The 22,601-nt window shown below is 43.5% G+C and overlaps 1 protein-coding gene and 1 pseudogene across 1 annotated transcript; one reads left to right on the top strand and one right to left on the bottom strand.

The window, feature by feature from the left end:
* The first annotated feature begins 1,466 nt into the window (after positions 1-1,466).
* LOC123084465 (serine/threonine-protein kinase 4-like) lies at positions 1,467-22,266 on the top strand (annotated as a pseudogene).
* Positions 8,944-15,126, bottom strand: LOC123088459 (protein FAR1-RELATED SEQUENCE 5). Its single transcript, XM_044510669.1, has 7 exons — positions 14,990-15,126; positions 13,254-13,568; positions 12,206-12,295; positions 12,000-12,074; positions 10,921-11,922; positions 9,704-9,757; positions 8,944-9,329 (listed from the first exon to the last, which is right to left on the bottom strand). The coding sequence occupies exons 1-6, from the start codon at positions 15,041-15,043 to the stop codon at positions 9,743-9,745; spliced, it is 1,551 nt and encodes a 516-aa protein (XP_044366604.1). The 5' UTR covers positions 15,044-15,126; the 3' UTR covers positions 8,944-9,329; positions 9,704-9,742.
* Positions 22,267-22,601: the final 335 nt, after the last annotated feature.

The following is a 22,601-nucleotide window of genomic DNA, read 5'->3' as shown; positions in this document are numbered from 1 at the left end:
GATGACGATTTTCATAGTTCAAGGACCTACGTGACACCTTAGAAATAGTTTGAGGACCTATGATGCACTTCATACTCAACAGAGAAAAATAGAAAGGTAAGACATGAAGATGGTGACTTATACAGTTTTTCCCTTACTGAAATGAAAATGCAGAGCTCCTGCTGTATGATAGTGATGGAGACTAATCCTCTGTTAGTTAGTGCTAGATTCATACTGTACCATTGGTATAATCAGGGGATAGCAAAAAAATTGACCCCATTTTCCCCTGATGCTTTCTGTTAATGAACAACTTAGTTAATCATGGTTTTGGAGAACACTTAATCTTTCCCTAATAATAAAGCAAATAGTGCTTCGGGTTGTACGTCATTAGAATTACCCCGAACTTGACCCAAATTACCCACCACGCCACCCATAAATGTACAAAATGGTTCACTTTTTTTTTAATCGCTGCGGGGTTTGATTCTTGTACAAACTGATACACTAATAACTCGCGAAGGTATAACTAGCGCAGTGGCTGGCCCATATGTTGGTCTTGCCGCCCCATTTTATTTATTTATCTTTTTTTCTTTTTCGTTTCTCATTTTTGTTTCTGTTTTTTCTTCTTTAAACTAATCCAAAATTTCCAAAAAATCCAAATTTTGAAAAGTTGCGAGTACTGAAAAATATATCGAGAAATCATAAAATATTTGTAAATACAAAAAATATTTGGGAAATCATAAAATGTTCGTAATTTCGAAAAATTGTTCACATATTATAAAAAATCATGAAACAAAAAATGTTCATGATTTTAAAATATGATTGTGTAGTCAAAACATATCCGGGAATTTAAAAACAATGTCCATGTAATTTTAGAAAATATTCAAAAAATAATAATAAAACAGATTTGCAGTTAACGAACAAAACAAACCATCGCTTAGGTAGAAGTTTTATTAGGGGATCTATAGAGGTCGTTTTATGATTTTATTAGTCCCTCATGCGCCGGGTAAAAAAGGGTTTCCATTTTCTGTATGGTGATGAGCCAAAAAGAAAAATTGACACAACTTTCTGTGGGTTAGTTTTTACCTTCATACACAGCTATTCTGGTACCGATTTTACTGAAAATACCGGTATGCTAGGTCAAGGCAAGACACATGCATCATTCTAGTTCCGGGAGGGGTCCATCAATGTAGTTTGCTCAGCCAAAAAATATTTCGTTGTGGCGCTTAGGAAATCAAGTCAGGATGAGACCATCACATTTTCAGTTTTTGAAATGACTTCTTAAAAGTCCATTCTCATCATGACATCACTCAAACATAGTTTGTTAAATAAATTTTGAAAATCCTTATCTCATCCTAGCAATTGATTCAGACTTTTTTTTATCTCTACCACATCTGCATAATCTGATTGTTTTCTCCCGTTGCAACGCACGGGCATATTTGCTAGTCCTATTAACTTCCTCTGATCAGGGAGTCGTGTCCAACACTGACATGGCGGACGGTGAGAAACTTGCTGCCTTGGAGAAGGCGTTGCTCGACGAGAGCGTGGATCTAGTCGATCTACCCTTCTCTCTTCCCATGTCCATCACAGAGGATTTCTCCGACGCTCGAGAGATCGGTAGGGGTGGGTTTGGAACGGTCTATTAGGTTAGGAAGAGACAGAGCACCCCCTCCCCCTCCCGAGCCGCCCCCCGCGTGGGCGACCGGGAGGCCCCCAGATCCTGTCGGCCGGACCTTCCCCACTCCTCCTCCTCCTCCCTTGCCGCCGCCCAAGGGCGCGGCTGGGACTCGGGCCCTCTCGCTCGGGTGGGGCTGGCGCGGGCCGGCGCCCCCGGGCCGGAGCGCGGCGGCGGGCCGGACGCCATGGCGGGTGGTGGCGGCGCCTCGGCGACTTCGCTTCCCCGCGGCAGGAGGCCTCGCGATCTGGTGTGTCACGGCCGCCAGGGACGGCGGCGGCGTGACCGGATCGGTTCGCGGCGGCGCGGCCGGATCTTGTGCCCAAGCGTGGGCCTTGATCGCTGGTCTGCCGTCGGCACGGTGGTGGGTGCGACTCGTCGGCAGCTGGGCAGATCCGCGGGATTCTACCCTTGTCCTGTCCTTGTCAGCGCGAGCAACTCCGGGAGAAACCCTAGATCTCCTTGGGATCAAGCGATGGCGGTGCTTTTGCGTCGTAGTCCCTCTTTAGGGCATTGTTTTGGAGTTTGCTCCGGTTGAAGGGACCAGCGACGTCGGCGGCGCACGTCTGGTGGAGCAACAACCAATGAAAATCGCGCCAACTACGGTCATGGCGGACGATGGCGGCGTCTTTGATGTCGTTCCCTTGCCGAGGCATCGTCGTTGCAGTCTGCGTCATCAGGCTCGGGATGCTCCAGGGGAAACCCTAGATCTGGGTCTTCCGGATCAGACGATGATGGCGTTTTATCGCTTTCCCTCCTGGGGGCATCGTTTTGGAGTAAGTGATGGCTGGGGGGATGATGGAGCGGTGCTTCATCTCACACATTGATGGCGGCGGATATTGGCGGCATGGCGCTGTGGAGGCTCGTCGTCCGATGCACGGAGATGGACTCGCGTAGGAGGAGGTTGCTGTCTGGCGTTATGGTGACGTCGATGGCAGAGTGGCCAGACAAGGTAGAAGCCTCAATATGATCTGAAGACGGACCTGTGGAAGATGGCGGCGACGACACCCGAGTGCGTCTGACCGGATTGTGCCCCAGTCCCGGTATGTGGCTCGGCTGGGCTTCCGAATGAGTGTTTCGGCTTCCGGCTTTTGATGTTAGGCTTATGTGAGTGGTTTGGGTAGTGGCCCAGCTAGCACCCCTTCATCATTTTGGATAGTAGCGGCATATGTTGCCAAGATGGTGGATTCAGGCACATTGTTGTAATACTTTGTAAGATCCTCAAGAATAATCAATAAAGTGGCCGTATGCATCTCCCAGATGCAGAGGCCGGGGGTCATCCTCCTTTTCTAAAAAAAAAACAAGGTAAACACAGGCAGACCCTCCGCTCTGAATTAACGAGATAGTACAGTCAAAATCAAAAGATTTTTTAGAGCTGAGATGATTCATGCGAGCTATAGGGAGTGCTTCCAAGTGGTGGCACTGTTGCCGTGAAGCAGCTCTTCGAGAGGTACGAGATCCTGGACAAGAATTTCGTGAGCGAGGTCACCTGTCTCGCTGGGGTCAAGCACAAGAATACCGTGCGATCTCTCGGGTACTGCTCTGAGACGCAGCAAGTGCGGATGCCATACGATGGGAAGCGTGTATTGGCAGATGTGCGGCATAGGCTGCTCTGCTTCGAGTACATGCCCAAAGGGTGCCTTCCTGACTATCCCTCCGGCAAAATCAGACTAGCCTTATAGCTTTCCTTGCATTTCTACTATATAGTAGTAGTAAATATCTACCAACTACAGTCCAGAGTATTTATTAGTTGCCGCTCTTCTGAGCTTTGTTAATTCTTTTTGCACACTAGATGGTACTACCGCCATCCCATAATATAAGAGCGTTTCTGACACGACACTAGTGTAAAAAACGCTCTTATATTGTGGGATGGAGGGAGTAGTTTTCAGCTCTGTTCTTAGACCACTGCAGAACATGCACTCTTCGGTTTGGGCATATTTCGATTTCTCATCCTGTTTGCCTCAGAGAGAAGAGCGCACTAACAAACATCTTTTTCTGTTGTGGATTGAGGTTAATCGAGTGTCCAGAAGAAAATTCAGAGCATCTCAATTTTCCAAGCCAAATATTTGGCAAGCCCACTGTCTTTGTACCTGAATTTCGGAATGAAGTGGTAGTTTTTTATTCCAACCGTCATACCCACGTTTGGGCAATGAGATGGGTGTTTTGAAAACTTCCTTCGAACTTGTTGGCATATTGTCTTTGAAAATTAGGCAATCATTCACAAAGGCCCTTGTGATTGAACTTGTTATCCCACTGCATAGTACTAACTATTGTTGTATTGTATACTCTTCGCAGATGCATCTTGTCGACTTCAGTGGACCACACGTTACCAAATAATCAAGGGAATCTGTGAGGGCGTACACTATCTTCACCAACAGCGTATTATTCACATGGACCTCAAACCTCAGAATGTACTATTGGATGATAACATGGTGCCCAGAATTGCGGATTTTGGTCTATCACGACGCTTAAGTGGAAGCCAGAGTCGGGCTATTACTGATCACAAGCTTGGGACAATGTAGGCTAGCAACTCTCCTTGCGAACTTAATATTTTTATCAGTCATCTACCAATTTTTTTGCATACACTTTATTCACTAATAGAACAAACTACACCAAAATTTTGTGCAGGGGATATATGGCACCAGAATTCTTAATTAGCGGAGAAATCGCGTTCAAGACAGACATATATGGTTTGAGTGTTATTATAATGGAGATCCTTATGGGACATAAAGAGTGTTCCACTGTTAAGGAGGTAATTATATTATATGTGAGGTTTCAACACAGAAAATAGTATACAACATGTTTAGAAGAAACTACATTCTTGTTGGAAAAAATGCAACGTATATTCAATCGGTGTATCTAATTAATATTAGAATTTGCATATGACAAGATTTGAATGTTGTCTTTGTAGCAAAATTTTAAAAATTAATAACACAAAATTATGTGCATTATGTGCATGAAAAGATTAATAACACAAAATTAATCAAGTGAGAAATTCAAAATTGTTTGTAATAGGTATCCTTGCATTTGGTCTCTAGTAAGGTTTTCGAGTTGACGAGTCGGTCTGGGGTAGCGACTCGTGAATAGTCGAGCATGCAGTTGCGACTAGTCGCAACTCGTCGACTAGTCGACATGTTGTTGAGTCGACTTTTCTTTTACGACTCATCGACTAGACAAAAAACAGGGGTCTCTAGTCCTAAATCAATGCTGCTGCGTGTTTTTTTCTATTCTAAATGCATGTCGTCCCTCTTTATAACTAACCATGCTTGTCAAATTGCAGGTAGTTGAAAGCTGGACGGACATGTTTGGGACATCAAATAGTCACACATCACTGGAACAAGTAAAGGCATGTGCCGAGATAGGGATAGAATGCACAAACTATTACCCAGGGATAGAATACTGGGTGACGCGGAAATTTCAAATTGGCCTGTTACAAGTGATGTAGGTACCTCAACAGAAGGGCAGGTACAATCACTCAATAGTAAATGTATCTACCTCTGTAATTATTTAGTGATGTGTCATGGCCATTTTTGTCATTTTTGTTGCAGACAAGCATTCGCTCCAAGCTGGCGGATGAGTTGAAATTAATGGATAATTCTGCTGTTACACCATCCAAACTGCCACCATCAACGTTGGAGGTGGAGCAGGACGATGGCAAATAGAGCCAGGAGAGGAAGAGGAAGGCATCAAACATGAGTGTGGCGACTAGGGTGATGAGCATCCTCCATGGCAAGCTTACCACGTTCATGTGCAACGAGTACAATAATACGCGTTATTTAGCAATTTCTCGTAAACATGTTTTCATTTTTATTGCAGATAAGCTTCTCCAAGCTAGCAGATGAGCTGAAGTTGATGGGTAATTCGATCGCTAGTGGCAAGCTGATGGATAATTCTATCACACCATCACAACTGCAACCATCGGCACTAGAGGTGGAGAAGGACGATGGCAAGGTGAGACAAGAGAACAAGAGAAAGGCATCACCATGAGTTTGCCTATTGTGGTGATGAGCACCCTCGATGGCAAGCTTACCATTGGCGGCTATGCTATTTAGTGATTTCTCCTAATCTTGTTTTCATTTATTTTTTTGCAGATAAGCTTCTCCAAGCAGGCGGATGAACTAAAGTTGATGGATGATTATGTTGCACCAACCCAACTTCAAACATCGTCACAGGAGGTGGAGCGGGAGGATGGCAAAGTAGGCCAACAGAAGAAGAGGAGGGCACTAACCATGAGTGTGGCGATCTGGGGTGATGAGCACCCTCAGTGGCAAGCTTACCACTTTCATCAGTGACGAGTACAATAAGCGCAAAGAGGTGAGGAAGCACGCATCGTTCCTCGAGAAGGAGTTGAGCGTGATAAATGCTACTTTGGAACTGCCGGAGCTCATGAATGAGCTTGCTCAAGGGGTAAAAAATTGGAGGGATGGTCTTAGGGAGATTTCCTATGACATGGAGAATTGCATTGATGACTTCATCCGCCAATTTAGAGGTGACGATGTGGAGGTAGGCTTTTTCTGGGAGGCTGCTGAACTTCACAAGAGGTTGTGCGAGCTTCCTCAGATTTCCAACCAGATGGAAGAGCTTAGGACTCTTGCGGTACAATCAAAAACTCAAGGTTGTTTCTGTTGTGCGTTCCGGAGGTCTGGGTAAAACTACACTTGCCAAACATGTGTATGACAAGATCAGGGAAATTTTGACTGTATAGCATTCATTTCAGTTTCAGTAAGGCCTTATATGAGAGTACTTCTCAATCGCCTAAAATTGAAATTGGGGATAAATGAGTGTTCTAACGATCACGGATTTGACGACATCATTGAAGAGCTAAGGCAGTATTTTGCAAATAAAAGGTAATTACTAATTTCTGATAGTCACTTGCATTGGCTACTCATCTTAAATTTGAAGTAAAAAGTAATTGGGCAGTGATATTCCAGATATGATTTTTCCCAATACATGTGGGAAGTTTGATTATTTTCCTGTTTGTATATTTGTGAGATTCAAAACTATAAAGAAAATATCATATAGAGCAGAAATATATCTCCAGAATATTTGGTTTTAGTTTTGTACATTTTTTCATTCATTGTAATAAATGGTAAGGGGGTGGGGAGGCTGAACTGAATACAAGTCTTTTAGGAAAAGAAATGCTAGGTGGCTAGATATTAGAGGCATAAAGGGGCCAAATGACAATGAATGTTGTTCGACCAGGCATTATTATTCAGGCTTGAATATTATGTGATCATGCTTATTCAGCCATATGAGCCACAAATTTAGTTGCATCTAGTTCATTTTAATTTTTGTTGTTTCTGTCTTCAACTTACAGTCGTATTCTGCAATAATATAACATGTGCAAACATTTCAACAGGTACCTTATTGTAGTTGATGACTTGTGAGATCAATCAGCATGGAATACTATTAGTTGTGCTTTTCCAGATAATGGTAATGGGAGCAGAGTATTAGTAACCACACTAGTGGAAGATGTGGCTAGTGTGGCATGTCGCTGTGACCATGAATGCATTTACACAATGAAGCCTCTCAATGAACAAAAGGGAAAATATCTAGTGCTACCATCTATTAGGTGATACGGTGATACAAGGCTGTATGGAGCGTTAGATATACAGGAATGGACTGGATCAGTTTGCTCAGCTGTTTACATATGGCCCCAGTAACATTTGCATCTTGGCCCCCAAAAGAAGTATGTGTCGGTCAAAACTCCTGTCACATGTCTCTCCTTCAAGCCACCGTTTCTTAGGAAATATGTTGTTAAAGAATGCAATCACTAACCCCAGGTGAGAATGATCGTCAGAACATATAGATATAACCAGTAAAATCACGAAAACTTGATATGGCTCATAGGTGCATATGATCATATTATCCGCTCCATTGCTCTGTTTTGGGATCTGGATTCCCACATGTATTCCCATCCGTATTTTATTTCGGTCTGGTTTTGAAACAGTATGCTGTACCCCACGTCTGATCTTCATTTATTGTAGAAACAACAGTTGTTCAGGCACGGTCCAGACCGGTGCTGCATATAGGACCGTTTTTGGTCTACATTCATTGTGGAATTCTGAATCTTTATGGTCTTTCTCAGGTCATCCTGTGCCTCGTCTCTACTGGTCTAACACATATTCATTCCGTAAACACGTTCTCACTCTTACCAAAATGCTAATCCAACCAGCCGCTTGCAAATCCGGCTTAATGGCCGACTCGCCGGACTCTGCCAGTCAACAGCCCCTGTTATCATCTTCCTCGCGGAGATTTTCTCCCACAACTAGCGCTGCTGCTGACCAATCCAGGTCCGAAGCTTCCCGTCTGATGTCAACCTCGCCCGCTTCCTCCAGATCCATGGCCGCCGGATCCACTACCTCATCGAACATTGGCAGTGTGATACGGTTTACGGAGGAAACCAAAAAGTAGAGAAGACCAGAGAAACTTCTCAATTCACAGAACAATACTAGGCCAAACTGCAAACTGGATCTGACAGGGAAATCTATGGATTCGCGACCACTCCTCTATTTTCCTTCTCTTTGTTCTTCCAATACCTCCTACCTGAGCTTTATTTCCTTTTCAGTAGAGGTGGCGGCTAGTTCCCTGCTGAGCGGGTGTTTCTCTGAGCCCGAGGCTATTTTCTTTGTTTAGCTAGGTAGCTACCTGCTTTCCTTTTCCTGTTCTGTAATATTTGCAATTTGGAGCCTGCTTGAACTCTGGCAGTGTTGTACGCTGTGATTTCTTTGCTATGCAATGGAATCGGGGCTGGGCCCTGTTCTTCTAAAAATCCCTCCTACATGTGACCAAGCCGTTCAGGCGAGGGCAGTAATAATGTGGTGACCGAACCGAAGGTGAAAAACAATTATGTACCAAGGTCCAGGTGCGAGGCACCTCATGTACCATCTGAAACAAACGGATCTGCAGAAACCCACGTTAGCCGGGGATACGCTGTACTTGTACGCTACAGAAAAGCGGTTGCAATGCTGGCTTATCTTGTGCTCATATCGAAAGCATTTATTGATCTGGGCACCGATCCACATAGCTGTCCCATGGTCTAGATAATGAGATCATATGCTCGTATGACCCAAAACGCCGTACTCGTAAAATCAACAGTATTCACTTTCAGCACATATTCCTACAAGCAAGCAACACTCATAAAATTTTCCAAAGTTCCAACACAGTAGAACAAACATCCCTTTGCCACATTCTACAGTTTGTTCTATTACAAAGGGAAGCAAAACTAACTGTTCTGGTTCCAAATATAAGAAACAAAACTTGGCAAAATAAAAGAGATTCCACAATACTAGTAATGCCTTCAGATATAAAAGCTTGTTGTTGTCCAGTAAAGCAAACCAGAGCGGTACAATCTTCCAGATTGACAAAACACAGTGCAACGCTTGCCATGAAATTGCACATATATGTAACAGTTATAGTTCAGATTTGCTAAGTTAAACAGGGTGCTACTCCTAAACCTAAAAGGCATATATTACAACTCTTGTCAACTGCTAACGCAGACGATTCCCCTAATTACACAGCAAGAACACTAAAAGGAAGCTGTTTCTGCTCCGGAATCGCTAGACCTAGCCATTTGGTCATTTTGCATGTTTCTCAATGTTGAAAGCATGCACATCATAGATTGGAACATTCCCCCCCCCCCCCCTAAAGAGTCACCTAGTTAAGCAATGGTTTTATCCTGCATTCAGAAATATGTCCAAATTAGTACAAGCTGGTTACATGAAAAGTTAAGATGTCCCTAGCAAAAACAGTGTATAAAAATTCATATCAAAGGAAACAGCAACATATACCTTCAAAAAAATTGAGCAGCTTTATACACTGGCATCTTTGTCTTGGAATTAACATGAACTTAATATAGTTCACAAGATGATATAGTTCACAAATTAACATAGCTAAATGAAACAATATTGCTACAGATCACTTGATGAATTCCTATTCCTACACCATCGAGTGGAAGGTACAAAAGCACAACTACATGATAAAATAAAAACTAGGACCTAAAAACATTTCAAGAAAACAATACGACATTAAATATCGGAAATGCCAAATAACCTTCGAGACTGGTGCACCTTCTTATCCCTCTGATCTATTTTAAAGCTTCTTGACCTATAAGACCATGTAAAAAATCATTCGTTGAACTACCAGACCATGACATGCTCACAATCAATTGAGTTATATTCACCTCTTTTTTTCCTTTTTCCACTTGTTGTTGGGTGTGAACCCTGCTTCCTCTTTGTGCCACTTCCTTTTGTGTGTGCTATAGATGGTGGGTGAATAGTGATCTCACTTGGAAACGATACTCCAATAAATGACTCAATTTCTTGGACCTTCGTCTGTTGGCATCCTGTTCCCATATTCAAGACATGGTCAACAACATCAGCAGTACCCTTATGCAAATATTTCATCTTCTCCTCGGAATTTTTGGCAGCCATCATGCCCATATTGAACTTAGTGTATGTATCTGAGTATAGTTGATTAATGGTGGGCGAAAGTGATTTAGTTGACCCTTGAAGTATGTTTCCATTTGAGTCAAGTACCTTCGTCTTTGTAACCATTTTTGTCCACCTATCAAGAATATAATGCCTTGGGATCTCTTTGAATTTCTCTCTCTTGAGGACAATGATGATGTGCGAACGGGGTATACCCATAGATTCAAACAATTTACAAGAACAATGTGCAATCTTTGTCGCAGTGTTGTACATCACCTTTCTAACTTTACCACTTAAATAAGAGATACGAGTGGTCTGTACCTCACCAACTTGTTCTATTGAAAGTACATCACGCCTGTCCCTAGCAGCGATCACCTCATCTTGAAATAGATGAAAAATAGTATGAGTATAGACATCCCTAGCATGACTCTCGATGCTCCAAGTGGTCTCTAATACGGGAAGCGTATGAATTGTGTTATTGTCATCCTCCAATTCCTTTTGGCGCTGCTCTTCAATGGCAGTTTCAAACCTTATCCAAAAATCAAGTAAAGAGAGTCGACGATTCACAAAGTGACCAAAGAAAGCATTTTCACTCTCAGATCTTGATGTAGTCCGCAATAACCCGCTAAGGAAGACACCTTTGAAATATGCAGGTATCCATGATTGACGAATACCAAACTTGCCAGTCAACCATGTATTGCTCTCTAGTCCATAGTGTGAAATTACTGCCGACCACTTTTCCTCAAATTCGTCCGGAGTCTCTGAACCCCAAACACATGCACTAAATTGCTTACGGAAATCTTCATCATTGAATAAATCATGACCGACATACTGTTGTACTTTGTAGAGAATATGCCACATGCAAAGTCTATGTACAGTTTGAGGGAATACTTCTTTGATTGCAGCTTTCATGCTTTGGTCCTCATCCGTAATGATAAGTTTAGGTGCAACACCTCCCATTGCCTTTAGAAAGGTCTTGAATAACCATTTGTACGACCAAACCTTTTCATGGCATACAAATGCAGCACCAAATGTAACACATGCCTTGTGATGGTTCACACCAGTGAAAGGGGAAAAAACTAGGTTGTATTGATTAGTACTATATGTGGAATCAAAGGACATCACCTCACCAAATAGTGCATAGTTCTTTCTGCATGTACCATCAGCCCAAAAAATGTGGGTTAACTTGTCCTCTTCATCTCGTTCATAATCAAAGAAGAAAGTTGGATTGATACTTTGCTTACTCTTCATAGCATGAATGATTGTTTGTGCATCTGCATCTTTAATTATCTCAGCGATATCACGACCATAATTCTGTAAATCACGCTTCGTGCATCCAATATTTGCCTGCCCGCCCTTTTGTGCACTCAATAAGCGATATGTTTGGCAAGGGCCCATCAATGCTTTGCGACAAGTGAAAAATGTGCTCCTCAATTCACTACTGACTTCTCTATTAGATCGCAGGAACTGTTTCTTACTCGGCGAGACAAGCTGATGTGTGTGTTGAAGCACGAATCGGGCGACTACATACTTGCCATCACCTCTTCTCTTTAAGCCAATCATAGCCTCACAACCACACCTAGTTATCTTCACTTTCCTATTGGACTTCTTGACATGATCATTCGGTACACATTTCTCCTTCCTCCATCCTTGCCTTGCACAAACAAATCGCTTCCACACTGGTACACCACCATCCCCTTTATGCTGTGTAAATATCCGAACCGAAAAACCAGCCTCATGAGCATAATGTTTGTAGAAAATCTCACCATGCTCCCATTTATCAAAGACCATGCCAATTGTGGGCTGCAAGCTTTCATCACACTCTGGCTCATATGTTGAACCCTGGACCAAAACAACACAATTATCATTTTGGAAGATAAAACTTGCTAATTCTATATTGAACATTAAACAATACTTACGCGGATCGGCATGCTTCTTGTTTTCCTTGGTGTAGTGTAACTATCTCCACTGCATGAAGCCAATTCATTTCCATCCTTCCAAAGAAGGAAAAACAAATAAATTTAGATACATTATAACTAAGCACTTTTCCTGCCCTATCAGGCTATTAACAAATAAATGATACGGTACAGCAAGGAATAATTATTTAATTGACCAAATTATGTACCTTGAAATTGGTATTGGCATCATCTTCAAGCAAAACTGGAGTAGTAGATCCTACGCTCTGACCAATGCTCTCCATTGGCTCCATCATCGACTACTTGGTGCAAATGAAATATGGATGTCAGCCAGTAACAGTGACATAAAGGCATGTGACGCTACGTGCAGCAGTGACATAAATTCGAAATGGCAATAACCTGTATGTGAGTATTACACTATTGGTACATAGATAACCAAGAAAGTATCCGTCATTGTTCAGTGTGCTAAGTACGAACAGTTTGTTACTCACCCTCCATGTCATTGTTCTATTTGTTAGGAATATAAACAGTGCTAATAGCGTATTTACCCATAACATTTGTTAAATCCCAGCTGAATATAAATGGTCAGTAAGCTAGTTTATTACAGCTGCATAGATTTCTAGTACTCAGTTGTCTCAGGCTGACATAGAATTCAACTGGGATTTTTGTTAGCCAAACATTCTTGGGCCTCGTCTGGTATGAATTCAGTGAATCACTCAATCTATAGACAGTACCTAGCAATAGTCTAAATGTTCACTTACTCGACTAATAATACATTTTGATCTGAACTTGTGCTAGTCTGTACATGTGATTTTCAACTATACTATATGTAGAAAGATTCTATTACACTCTATAAGAAAGATTATGTGTATAATTCAGCTAAGGAGAGGAAGCCACAGACAACATTTAAACACTGCTAGATTTCATGTTTAGCAATATGTTGTAACAGAGTGACTGAACAAGAACTTTTGTCCACATGGCAAGCAATTTTCTAATTCTGCAAAGATTAAAATACTGATGCATATATCTGCTCTGAACTTAAACATCTACTGGTATTGCATGGTGAGACATGAAATTTCCATAACCACAACTAACATTAGATGTAGCTGTACTTCCATAATTTTTTCGCTTCTTTCGTTTGTTGTCATACAGTTGCAACTAGTTTCAGTTCATAGTTTTAGGCACATCATAGCAGACTTCCAGGACTACATTATGGCGAGCAATACATGATACTATGAAATTGGAGGATGAACTAACCAAATGCAATGCAGCTCGTTCAACATTAGTTGAGGACCGGGCAGCAGGCAAGCATGGACTACAACTCACGCCTGCTCCAGATTCGCCAATGCATGCAACACCACAATTGGAGGAGGCAGATTGAGCTCCGACCATTGTGGTCGGCACCAAGAAATTGACATGTACATCTTGATTGAGGCCAGCTGCCGGCAGCGATTGGTCATGCAATATGGTAGCCGTCGGTGCCGGCAAGGCATGCCTCATCGTATCCCACTCGAGTGACTCGGATAGGAATCGACCGAACGACACCGACTCCCGCAGCGCGGACATCCAGTCCTAAAATCTATATCTATATCTATACCTACTATTAAAGCAAGGTGATATTCTTGGTTTCGTCCCGCTTGGGTGTCGTTTCATATTTTAAATTGTGGCTACTCGAGGTGGTACAAAATTTAGTCTGCCGGTCCGATACAAAAACTGTAACAAAAATTCGTACGTCGCCATAGCAAGCCGAGATGGGCCGGCCCATTGGCGGACGCTATACCACAGCGCCAAAGTGTGCTCTTGTCAAAAAATAAAAAAAGAAAGAAAAGTGTGACATCAGGAAATCGTACCGGGGTGGTAGAGGAGGTAACTGGGACGTGTTATCCAATACACTAGACAACTTCGCGTGTCAGCTTCCAAATCTTGATTTATTATTAAACAATACAAGCAGCAGCACCTGATCCAAACACATACGTGAATATTTTGCAAAGTTGTGAACACAAAATTTAAACTCGATCATTTTTTAAAAAGAAACAAGTTTTTAAATTTGGACTTTCTGTAAAATATGAACAATGTTTTTTTTAAAAATAGGAGGTATTGTACTCGAATTTTGAATATTTTTTAAGCACGAACATTTTATAAAATTAAAACATGATTTAAAAAATACTAAAAAATGATTCAACGACGTGATTCTGTTTTTAGATGGATCCAGACGTGATTCTCCTATTTACGTAGAAAGAAAGTTGTTTTTTTATTACTCCCTCCGTTCACTTTTATAAGACGTTTCAGGCAGTTTGACATTGAACTGTTTTAGGTGATGTCTGAATTGTGTACAACGTCTTATAAAAGTAAACAAAGCGAGTACAAAAAATGGTAGGATTGTTTCTGGGGCAAGCCTCGATTGCTCATACCTAAAATTCATATACGTCATCCTCATCTCGCATGTTACACCTTTCCCTCGGTGACCCCACCTGGTTTTTATCTCAAACCAAACGATCACCATTTTCTTCACAAAAAAGGAAACAATGGCTGCAATCAATCGACGATGATCACAATCGACACCCCTAACCCTACGAACCCTTGGCTCTCTGTCCTTCCAAACTAAGTTTCTATGGTTCTGGTTGTGCCAACCCAATTGCTGCCGCCACTTAGGATGCCTACGGCGAGCTGGAGGATGTGGAGGCAGTGGTGATAGTCACAAATGAGGCGAAGGAGCTAGGCAGCATGAGCGTCGCGGATGTGCACATGTGGCCTGAGTGCATCGATGATATGGGGCGGCTCATGCAACGATGATGGTGAAATCATAAGGGCGTCTTGCATGATGATAGGGAAATGGTGGAAGGATAACGGGGATGGTGAGATTCTATGATGATAGTTTCATTACCCGTTGCAACGCACGGGCATTTTTGCTAGTCAAATAATAAGCAAAATCAAAAATTCATTTGCGAGAAAACGGACCAGATGCATACGGCGAAGGAGGCGCTGTCTCTTACCTGATCGTCCTTGCCGAGGGTCTCCGGATCCCGCGACGGCAGGGGAAGGTCCATCTCGGCTCCTATGAAACCGACCAGATCTGAGCCAAGGAATCAGCACGCGTGCGAGCTCTATAGGATGTGCTGGATTTGGGCTATCAACAGTGGATGGGGCATGCTCGTGGCGGCGGCGGCAGGAGACATGCCCTAGGCGGCGGCGGCGGCGGCGGCGGTGCGAACTGTATCAGGGAAGAAGCGAACAGAGAATGGATATGCACTTCGTCGCTGAATTACGGAATAGACCAGGGTGTTTTTTGCATACATTGCAACGCCAAGAGACCCCTCTCAATCCTGTACCACCAGTCCAGATCGAACGGCCCACCTAGTCTTGTATCACGGGAGCACCTCACGTATCGTATCACCAGATATCTACCCATGAACAAAACTCAAGAATGTTATTCTCGGATAGAGTATTTGGGGCCGAAGTTGTTTGTCCTCCCTATCTTAAAGATGTCGCAGCTGAAATTCTCAAGAAGTGTGGCGGATTGCCAGTTGCAATAATCACTATAGCTAGCCTATTAGCTACCCAAGTGAGATCAAAGAAACACTGGAGCATAAGAAAATCTTTGTGTGCCCAATCTGCCCCAAATCCTTCACTGAAAGAGATAAAAAATATATTAAACCTTAGCTACACACATCTTCCGGCTTCATCTTCGGACATGTTTTTTGTACCTTGGTTTGTATCCTGAGGACCACATCATAAGGCGAGATCAGCTAGTTAAACAATGGATGGCTGAAGGCTTTGTCAGCAGTTTGCATGGGCCAGATTTGGAGGATGTTGGCAGGAGTTATTTCAGTGAGCTCGTCAATAGAAGAATGATTCTGCCGTTGCAAACTGAGTATGGAGAGGTGTTGTCTTGCACAGTACACGACATGATGCTTGATTTGATCCTAAGCAAGTGTGTAGAAGATAATTTTGTAAGTGTGGCATGCAATTATGAGAATCACTACTAGAATCAGCTACTTTGCCATCTGCCAGATCTTTGCCGTCCGCTACCGAAAAGCCGACGGCAAAGAAATGGCAGACGACAAAGAAGCTCTTTGCCATGCGCCATTTCGTTGCCGTCCGCCAGCTGACGGCAAAGAGGGAGGTGGCCCCCACCCACCCGCCCGTTTAAAAAAAACTTAACACCTCACCTCTTTGCCGTCAGCTAGCAGACGGCAAAGAGAGATAACGGCGGACAGCAAAGAGTGGCGGACGACAAAGAGCCGAGTATCTAACGGACGCCACCCCCCCCCCCCCCGCCCGTTACTCTCCTTCTCTTCCTCTCTCGTCCCCGACGGCCCGCCCTAGCCCGCCCCTGCCGCCCGGCGCTGCCCCCGCCCCCGCACCCTTGGCCCGTCGCGCCACCACCCCTCCGCCCCCACCCCACCCGCCGACGCCCCGTCACCCCACCACCCCTCCGCCACCCGCCGCCCGGCGCCGCCCCCGTCCCCCGCCGCCCGGCGCCGCCCCTGCCGCCCGGCGCCGCCCCCGCCCCCCACCACCCCTTCGCCCTCCCACCCCACCCGCCGACGCCCTGTCGCCCGCCTCCCGGCGCCGCCCCCGCCGCCCGGTGCCCCCCCCCCCCCCCCCGCCGACCGTCCCATTGCTCCGGTGAGGGACTACTACTTTTTTTTCTTCTGTTTTTTCATTTTTTTGCTGTTTAATTGTTAGTGCTAGATTGTGTTAGTGTTAGTGTTAGAAAAGAATTAGAAGAAATAGAAGTAGTAGAAAGATGAAAAAAGAAGAAGAAGAAAAGAAGTAGAAGAAGTAGAAGAAGAAGAAAAGAAGAAACGAAAAGAAGTAAAAAAGTAGAAAAAAGATGGAAGAAGAAGAAGAAGAAAGGAAAGAAGAAGAAGAAGAGAAAGAAAGAAGAAGAAGGATAGAAGGAAACACCCCGACCCCCTTACCCCCCGGACCCCGACACCCCGACCCCGACAACCCGACCCCCCCCCCCCCCCCCCCGACACCCCGACCCCGACACCCCGACCCCGACACCACACCCCGACCCCGACACGACACCCAGACACCCCGACACCCGACCCCCCGAGGCCGACAGGGTCTTATATTTGTGAATTATTAGTTAGGTCATATATTTTTCGATTTTGTTATGAAAAACATCATATATAATTGTGTTGATCGGGTTGATTTAAATGTGCAGTTGTTTCACCACTGCGAGGTTTGGTGTTCGACGACCTCGCCATGCGTTTGACGACCTCTGCCCCTTCGCTCGTGGGTGAGCACAAATGACATGTCCTCCTCCCCCATTAATTATTTGCTCTGTTCCGGTGTTCGTGCCGATGAAACTTGATAGCTAGTTATATATGTGTCTTGAATCATCAGTATGCGTAAGCAATATGTGTCTCCCGTACATCGAGTAAGTTCTCGGTACATTGTTTCGCAACTTCTATTTCCTTTGAACTGCTCTTATTCCTGGATATTTCATACAGTCGATACGTCTCCCTATTCTCGTATGGAGCGATGATCCAAAAGGATTCCGTCGAAGAGTATGAGCTTCTCGCAAAGCAAGGAGGCGGCTATCCCGGTTTCATCTATTGGTTCAAACAAACGGTAAATTCTATTAGACAATTTCATTTCATTCACTAATTTGTGCGTAATGCAACAATCCTTCAAATTAAACTTGTAGGCTAATTCAGTGTCTATGGACGCCGAATTGAGACAAGTCGCTAATGGTTTTGACTATAAGGTCCGTTCATTTGACAAATACGACATCAACGGGTATCGTTTTCGTACCTATGGCAAAGAGCTATCTATGGCCGACCGAAAGTCTACAAATTGTTGTGTATCTGCTATCGGCGAAGGAGGTACCGAGTATTATGGGAGAGTTGAAGCAATTTATGAACTTCTATTCTATGGTGAAAACCCACCGAATGTCGTAGTCTTAAAATGTTATTGGTTTCAGCCGAAGGAGAATAGAAGGACTCATGAACATATAGAGTTAGTTGAAATCAACCAAAGCACCCATTTAGATGTTCCTGATGTCTATATTACGGCTCAACAGGCGACCCAAGTATTCTATCTACCCTTGGCCTGCCAAACTAATCCAAATCTGAAAGGTTGGGATGTCGTTTATGAAGTGCCGCCACGTGCTAGACTATCTCCCCCAAAGGAAGAGGATTATGAACCTCACATTAACCCAGACACATATGAAGGAGAATTTTTCCAAGAGACACGTCTTTCCAAAAAGCGTTTCAAGAACCGGTATACTTCACCCCAAAACATTGAAGTAGACAGCGACAGTGAATCCGACATCACCCCAGAGGAGGAACAAGAAGAGCCGGAACAAGAAGAGGTTACTGCTGCGGACGACCTCTCAATGCTTGACCGATTACGTAAAGGTGGCCTTCCACATGTTGATGCCACTGAACCCTATGAGCCCGTCATTGATTATAGTGATGATGATGATTATGCATTTATTGATGATACTGATCGAGATTATTAGTACTGTCAGGTATTCAATTTTTTTATGTTGTACTTGATGATGATACACTTAAGTGATATACATATTATTATTCATGTCGGTATTTTTTTATGTTGTACTAATTTCGTTTACGCTTTGTCATGTCAGGTGTTGAAAGATGGAAGGGGAGCCGACTGAGGCCAAGGACAAATGTGCCCAAATTGAAGGTGTGCCTCACCATCAAGGTAGCTCCAGCTTATATCAGTTCGGGCAGAATTGGGTATGTGGTTTGCTTCATGATTAATGCAATTCATTCATCATGCTAGCTTGAGCCCTTTAATTACTAATTTACTTTGTTTCTCTCTTTCAGGCATGCTACAATAAGACGGATAAGGTGCCAGAGGGGTACGACCTGTATGCCATGGCCCACACTGCCTCTTACAAGCAAGTCAAGGGGAAGGCGAGGAAATGGGAGGAGTTTAACCCGAGCCAGATTCCCTACAATCCAGAGCAGGTGATGATATCTAGTGGCGGGAGGTCCCGTGGCTCCATAGACATTGATCCAGAGATTGCTCCTGAGACCACGGTGAGTTTAATTTGAATGGACGTTACTTGCTAGTCTTAACATTTGAGTGTCGTCATGCTAACGAAACATTGGAAATGATCTTTGGCGCAGCGTAACTCCACACAAGCATCACACGATCCTTCTCCAGCTACTGGCATGAGCCAGCCCGCTCCCACACCTCCATGATCAAGGTAAGTTTTTCTAGTTTTTTGCTTAACAAATGCATAAAGACCTAGACTTAGCTTTATTTCATCCAATATGCTTACCTTAATGACCTAGAGTTAGCTTCTTTTCCTGCAAAATCACTTAATAAGCTTACTGACCTCCAAAACCAGCCATTTTACCTAAGTTAGCTCTAAAACGATCTATACTTAACTTTGTTTCCTCCAAAATGACCTAAGTTAGTTATAATATGCTTAGTTAACTAGGTTTGCTCAATAATGACATGTACTTACCTTACTTATATAAAAAACGGCATAATTAGCTTAGTTAGCTCATAAACAATCCATTTTACCTACATTAGCTCTAAAATGATGCATTTTACCTAAGTTAGCTCATAAACGATCCATTTCACCTAAGTTACCTCACAAACGGTGGCGTGCTTCTTCTTCTAGTCTTCTTCTTCTAGTCACCTTTTCCTAACTTTCTTATTTGCTATTTTGCAGATTTCATTCACTTCTCGGAAGCTAGCTTGCTATGATGGAGTGCTTGTTTTTAATTTCATTCTCTTCTAGTATTCTTCTAGCTTGCTACGATGGAACTTTCTATCTTGATGAAACTTTGCATTGTAATATGTATGTGCAACTTCCTAATGGTTGCAACTTATGTGTGTGTGCAACTTGCTATGTATGAGTGGATGGAACTATATATGTATGTACGATGAAACTTATGTGTTGTTAAATAGCCCTATGAAATATATCTATATATGTCATATATATTTGCTGTGAAAATTGTTGGATTTAAAAAAAACAGGAAAAAAAGCCAATATGCAGGATCTTTGCCGTCTGCCACTCACGGCAAAGGGCTCTTTGCCATCAGCAGCGGACGGCAAAGAGGCCACGTGGCAGGCAACTGTGCTTCCTGGGAGGATGACCAATTTGGTCAGTTTGCCTACAGTGGCTGACGGCAAAGAGAAAAAAACTTTGCCTACAGCGGCGGACGGCAAAGGCCTTCCGAAGTTTGCCGTCAGCGGCCGACGGCAAAGGCTTGCCGTTAACCACCTAACGGAGTAACAGCGCATTTATTGTCGTCTGCATTCTTTGCCGTCCGCTGCTAATGGCAAAGGCCCCTTTGCCGTCAGCCGCCCGAAGCAGACGGCAATGTAGCTCTTAGGCGTCCCGTACTTTGCCGTCCACTTTTGCCGTCCGCCATCCATGCCTTTGCCGTCCGCTGTGGCTGATGGCAAAGTAGCTGATTCCTGTAGTGAATATGGCTAATAATCCCCTAGTGCAGGGAATCATTGTAGCAATTTCCAAAGGTGGAAGTGATAAGTATGGAGTGTCGAACCCACAAGGAGCTAAATGTAAGATCAATATTCTCTCAAGTCCTATCTGCCACAGATACGACTCTACGTACACCGAACGTTTACTTACAACTAGAAACGAGAAATACAACTATGTGGTGGGTATGAAGAGGATAACTTTGCATGGTATCGGAGAGCTAAAATATAAAAGTAGGTGCTGTTATCATAAAGTTAGAATATATTACTTAAGTATTATAAACAGCGAGTGTGGAATAATGATGGGTCCAGTGGCGAATCTAGCACGGAAATGAAGGGTAGGCTCAAAGCAAGTTCCTAGGTCTAATTAGCAATGTATTGCAATTATTGGATGTAAAACACCTCGGTATAATTGTCAAGTAGTATATTTAGTTGAAATAGGATTTTTGGAGGGTAGGCTTCAGCCTAATGAAGCCCCCCTAGTAGAATCGCCACTGGATGGGTCCGTGTGCGGAATTATCCTAGGCAATCGTTAACAAGACCGATAGTCGTCATTGCAATTTCATATGAGGGAGAGGCATAAGCTAACATACTTTCTCTTCTTGGATCATATGCACTTATGATTGGAACTCTAGCAAGAATCCGCAACTACTAAAGATCATTAAGGTAAAACCCAACCATAGCATTAAAGCATTAAGTCCCCTTTATTCCATACGCAACAACCCCCTTACTCGGGTTTATGCTTTTGTCACTCAAGCAACCCACTATAAGCGAACCATGAACGTATTGCAACACCCTACAGTGGGAATCCCTCACGCTTGCGCGACACGGAGGACACAATAGGACAACACCAAAATAAAACATACAATTTGTACCAATCTAGATCATCAATCAACCCAAAGACAAAGGATATCTACTCAAAACATCATAGGATGGCAACACATCATAGGATCATAATATGTGGCATAAAGCATCATGTTCAAGTAGGGATTATAGCGGGGTGCGGGAGAGTGGACCGCGTAAAAGAGATGAGGATGGTGATGATGATGGTGATGTTGATGAAGACGATCACCGTGGTGATGATTCCCCTCCCGAAGGCACTCCGGCGCCACCGAGAGAGAGGAGGAGAAGTTCCCCCCTTGTCCTTCCTCATCCATGGCCTCCCCCCTGGATGGGGAGAGGTTCCCTCTCTGGTCCTTAGCCTTCATGGCGATGATGGCCCCTCCGAGATCCTTCCCCATGGCCTCCGGTGATGATGGCCCCCTCCGGCAAGGTGCCAGAGACGGCCTAGATTGATTTCTCGTTGCTACATAGGCTTGCGGCGGCGGAACTTCCGATCTAGGTTATTTTCTGGAGGTTTGGATATTTATAGAAGAGGTTAGCGTCAAGGACATGTCAAGGGGCCCCACAGGGAGTCCACGAGGCACACGGGCGCACCCCCACCCTCGTGGAGCCCATGGGACTCCCCTCAGGTAAATTTTTGTTCCATTATTTTTTATATTTTCCCAAAAAAAATCTCCGTTGATTTTCAGCGCATTCCGAGAACTTTTATTTCTGCACAAAAACAACACCAAGGTAGTTCTACTGAAAACAGCGTTAGTTCGGGTTAGTTCTAATCAAATCATACCAAAATTATATAAAACTATTGTAAACATGGCATGAATACTTCATAAATTATAGATACGTTGGAGACGTATCAATGGCAAGACTACTGCATTCTTGCAAAAACAAGGTTCGTCGATTATCGCTGAGCTCCATGACTCTTGGTGGAGCAACATATGACACGTCTGTTGCTGCTAGGCTGTCACAAGTTCGAACATATATACAATGAAGGAACTATAATTTAAGGTAAATTGGTTCCTCCCTGATGCTATCATGCATGAAGTATGCCCGTAGAGATCCATGTGTTGAAGACAACCTTGATTGACCTAACGATTTGAAAGAAGTCGGCGGCGGTGTGAGATTGTGAGATGAATAAGAGAGAGATCGGCGAGAGATTCATATTTGACACCGTTTTGGACATGCAGGAATATTATTGTTAATGGATTGAACATATATGTCACTCGTTCCTAAATTAGCTTCCAACAAAGAAATTCTGAACATATATTCTTTAATATATCCATTCTTGTATATTCATTAGGCACACATCAGTTCTGATAAGCCATA

This window comes from Triticum aestivum, chromosome 4A (genome assembly GCF_018294505.1).
Source record: "Triticum aestivum cultivar Chinese Spring chromosome 4A, IWGSC CS RefSeq v2.1, whole genome shotgun sequence".
NCBI classification, from domain to species: domain Eukaryota; kingdom Viridiplantae; phylum Streptophyta; class Magnoliopsida; order Poales; family Poaceae; genus Triticum; species Triticum aestivum.
Note: the sequence above shows the minus strand (reverse complement) of the source record. Positions and strands in the feature narration are given on the sequence as shown.